General features: G+C 47.1%; 1 protein-coding gene across 1 annotated transcript in view; it reads right to left on the minus strand.

Moving 5' to 3' along the window:
- LOC106690997 (streptococcal hemagglutinin) overlaps nucleotides 1-1,059 on the minus strand; it is a 2,658-nt gene continuing 1,599 nt past the window's right edge. Inside the window, exon 3 of the mRNA XM_067051708.1 lies at nucleotides 1-1,053. Within this exon, the coding sequence (XP_066907809.1) occupies nucleotides 1-1,053 (1,053 nt within the window). The remainder of the gene's footprint in view (nucleotides 1,054-1,059) is intronic.

The following is a 1,059-nucleotide window of genomic DNA, read 5'->3' on the forward strand; positions in this document are numbered from 1 at the left end:
TTAAGCCCATCCATAGAGAGAATAGCCTGGATAAGCAACCTGGTTGTATCCTGAAGCAGAATCTTCCTTGTTCAGGGAACGGCTAGCCTTGGAAGAAGAAGCTGATTTGGAGCTCTGGTCATAACCAGATTCGGCATAAGCACCTCCCCCATAAAGTCCATAAGCTCCATAAGCTGGATATCCAGATGCTCCCTGTTTGGAGTATCCCTTGTTGGAGGATTCTTGGGACTGTGAGCTTTCTGAGCTTTCAGCAGCGTTAAGTTTGGAGCTAGTAGAGTAACCTGATCCACCAACAACTGCTGGACCATAGAAGCCAGGTGCAACAACTCCAGAATTGTATCCAGAGGCAGAATTTTCCTTGTTCAAGGAACGGCTTTTCTTAGATGAAGAAGCAGATTTGGAGCTTTGGTCGTAACCAGATTCAGCGTAGGCACCACCACCATAAACACCATAGACTGGGTATCCAGAAACTCCCTGTTTGGAGTATCCCTTGTTGGAGGATTCTTGGGACTGAGAGTTTTCTGAGCTTTCAGCTGCATTAAGCTTAGAGCTGGTAGAATAACCTGATCCACCAACAACTGCTGGACCATAGAAGCCAGGTGCAACAACTCCAGAGTTGTATCCAGAGGCAGAATTTTCCTTGTTCAAGGAACGGCTAGCCTTAGAAGAAGAAGCTGATTTGGAGCTTTGGTCGTAACCAGATTCTGCATAGGCACCACCACCATAAACACCGTAGACGGGGTATCCAGAAACTCCCTGTTTGGAGTATCCCTTGTTGGAGGATTCTTGAGACTGTGCGTTCTCTGAGCTTTCAGCAGCGTTAAGTTTAGATTTGGTTGAGAAACCTGAACCGGAAACGACTGCGGGAGCAACGACAGCTGGGGCAACAACTACTGGTGCAACAACTCCAGAATTGTATCCAGAGGCAGAATTTTCCTTGTTCAAGGAACGGCTAGCCTTAGAAGAAGAAGCAGATTTGGAGCTTTGGTCGTAACCAGATTCAGCGTAGGCACCACCACCATATACACCATAGACTGGGTATCCAGAAACTCCCTGTTT

Source organism: Halyomorpha halys, unplaced genomic scaffold, assembly GCF_000696795.3.
Source record: "Halyomorpha halys isolate HHAL.00 unplaced genomic scaffold, Hhal_1.1 Scaffold2027.1, whole genome shotgun sequence".
In the NCBI taxonomy this organism is placed as follows: Eukaryota; Metazoa; Arthropoda; class Insecta; order Hemiptera; family Pentatomidae; genus Halyomorpha; species Halyomorpha halys.